The sequence below is a fragment of the Sesamum indicum genome, linkage group LG8 (genome assembly GCF_026168435.1).
Source record: "Sesamum indicum cultivar Baizhima isolate 11 linkage group LG8, ASM2616843v1, whole genome shotgun sequence".
Lineage (NCBI taxonomy): Eukaryota > Viridiplantae > Streptophyta > Magnoliopsida > Lamiales > Pedaliaceae > Sesamum > Sesamum indicum.
Window position 1 is genome coordinate 27,724,495 of NC_142664.1, and position 3,024 is coordinate 27,727,518.

A 3,024-nucleotide genomic window follows, 5' to 3' on the forward strand; every position below is an offset into this window, starting at 1 on the left:
GAGCTATTACCTGTTTCTTCATGGTAGAACTATGGCTACATTTAGGAACCACTGAAGTGGTCAAGTTGAATGATGTCTACAATGTCTAAGGTACACAACTGAGGATGAAGATAAAAGCAGGATCATGCCTCAATTGAACGAAAATTACTGTAACTCACAACAATTGCATGGGCATACAACATCACTAGTGTTTCGGAAATAGGATCTAATGAGCCCTAGTCATCTTGAGTTTTGGCATGCCCTTCTTCATTTGGCGGGCGCGCTCTTTAGCCTCCCTCTTGCGAAGAGCCTCAGCACTTAGCTTAGATTCAGCCTCATCCAACTTCTTTTTCTGATCAGCCTTCTTTTTCTGCAAAGCTTCTTGCCTCGCATTCTGAAGTTCTTTGTAAATCTCCTGGGCAACCTTTAATCTGGCTGCTTCTGTTTTAGATCGAGCCTGAGGCACGACATTGAAAGTCAGCAAGCAATCAAATTATAAGAAAATGCTTAAATATGAACAAATTTAACTCCTTATAGCAAAATGGGTAATGTTTCAAATATATGACTATACTTACATGTGAGCTTAGCTTGTATCGGCCAATTAGATCAATGTAGTAAGGTATAAGAGCAACCAGTCGAGTCATATCAGCCATGTTGTTAGCATCAGGGATGGCAAACTTAAACACTAGCATCTTCTTGTTCGAGCCCAAGTGTTGATCAGAGAAATGCATTGAGATGAATCCTTTTCCAAATTTCTCGAAAGCTTTATCACCAAAAACCTTCACAAATTCCAAAGAAACATTACAATTATCCTTTTACAAATTTCTCGAAAGCTTTATCACCAAAAACCTTCACAAATTCCAAAGAAACATTACAATTACATTGATGACGGGGCCATGATAAGTAACAAAGTAGCACATGATATGATAGGATCGAATTTGTTAGCACAAGATTCCAAAGAAACACTATAATGGGGGATAGGATAGATTTAGATAATATAAGATTGCAATGATATGTCTGGAAATCATGAGACAGATGGGAGCAGGGGCTAAGGAAGCCTATGATGCCTTCTGTATACTTCCGCAATGTAAAGGAGTTCTGGGAGTTCGTTTGTTTCAAAACTTGACACGAGTTCATCAGAAAGAAAGCCTTGAAATAATAAGCACAACCAATGCTTCACTGACTTGACAAGCTAATCGCTGAAATACCCAATAATCCAGTTAAGCTATAGCTTTACATAGTTGATATTACCATCATCAATCCCTCAATTCTTTAGACATAAGTCAAAAACTAAATTAACAATAAAATAACATATAAAAGATGAAAGCAAAATCCAGATATCAAGGAAGCCAAAAAAAGAAAGAAAAAGAAAATCTACCTGATCAAGCACAACATCAGTGATCAAATCCCCCGCCACCTCCTTGGATTCCGACACTATCTGCAGCTCCTCTGCCACCCACTTCCTCCCACTTGGAGGCGCCACCAGTGCTGCAAACCTCTGCAAGTCCCTTTCCTCCTTGTGCATCGTCTTTGCCAACTTCTTCCTCGCCAATGCAAAAACCACCTGGTCCATCGCATCATCACTCATATAAACCTCGAAAGTGATCTCATCCTTACAAGGCACCACCATATTGTACAACCTGGAGATCAAGTCATGCCTGCTCTTGAGCTCCATTGTGGCCAGCACTCCTGAGCAGAACCTCCTCCCACTAGCATAGAACCTAAACACATTCTGTCCTTCCTTCAACAAAAGCGGAGAGTCCTCAGTCTCCCCAACTCCCAACAAGCTGAAATTCTTATCGAAAATCGAGTCTTTGGCTGCAAACCTAGTCGCCCATGCCAAGGCAATATTCTCATTCTCCCTTTTCCCCATGAAATAATTAATCGTAAACAAGACCAAGAACGGAACACACACAATTTCAACCCAATACGATGTCAGCTTCTCTGGAAATTTCGCATCCGATCTCGGATCCTCGTCTGAATTCTTAGCTCCGGAACCCGCATCAGATTCAGAGACAGTAGCAGCAGATTCATCAACGACACGAGTGACGGGTGGCGAATTTAAGTTGTGAGGAATGCCTTCAAATTCATCCTCATCCCAGTAATCAAACGAGGAGGGGGAAGCGGGCTTGGGTATCGAATCAGAGTCGTGAGCGGAGACGGGAGAATCAGCCTGGGAGGCAGCGGAATAAGGGGGACCATGGTGAGACTCGGGAGTGGAAGTGGAGAGGGAGATGGAAGGAGGGGTGGAGCGGAGAGGAGGAACAATGGCGTCGGGTTTGAGGTCAGGGATGGAGAAATCATCGTCATCATCATCGGCGTCGAACCCCTCGAAGTGGGGGTGGGCAAGGGAGGCGGAGAGGTGGAGGAAGAGGGAGAGAATGGCGATGAGGAAGAGAGAGAGGGGGGAGAAGAAGAATCTTTTCGCCATTCTTGAATTTATTTGATCTTTCTGTCTGAGTTAATTGTGTTCAACAACTAGTGAATGGGCAGTGCTCTGCTCGCATTAACCAAAGTGGTAGCATTATTACTTTGTGTGTGTGTGTGAGAGAGAGAGAGAGAGAGAGAGAGGAGAGACATTTTTGGGTAAAATATTCATTATCCCAAACTTGGAAAAATGATACACGATGGTGTTCAGAAGACAGAAATTTATGAATGAGAACAAGCATGCATTATCATCATCAATCACCCTCATATTTTTATTCACAATCATTCATACTCTGATTTCTCAATTATACTACGTACTTATATTTGTCAATTACATTTTTGTGTTCCATTCCACCAATTATGAGTAGAAACTTTAACATCACTTCATGCCTCCCGTATAGATCGCCTTTTAGATTGTTCAAACTCTCCCCTCTGCCTCTGCAGCAAAGAGATTATAGGAGTTGGATGGATGACAAAATAACATGTCATGCCATTATTCTTCATGTTTAGCAAATTGAAAGGATGTTCTTGTTAAGCAAAAAGAATCCAGAAATTCTTCCATTTTTTTGTCATGACAAATACATGTTGATATTTCTTTCTGTTAGTCATACAGTAAAA

The 3,024-nt window shown here is 41.6% G+C and overlaps 1 protein-coding gene across 1 annotated transcript; it reads right to left on the reverse strand.

The window, feature by feature from the left end:
- Positions 1 to 105: 105 nt before the first annotated feature.
- Positions 106 to 2,605, reverse strand: LOC105169100 (uncharacterized protein At5g49945). Its single transcript, XM_011089391.3, has 3 exons — positions 1,358 to 2,605; positions 555 to 758; positions 106 to 436 (listed from the first exon to the last, which is right to left on the reverse strand). Exons 1-3 carry the CDS (start codon positions 2,408 to 2,410, stop codon positions 206 to 208), a joined length of 1,488 nt encoding a protein of 495 aa, XP_011087693.1. The 5' UTR covers positions 2,411 to 2,605; the 3' UTR covers positions 106 to 205.
- Positions 2,606 to 3,024: the final 419 nt, after the last annotated feature.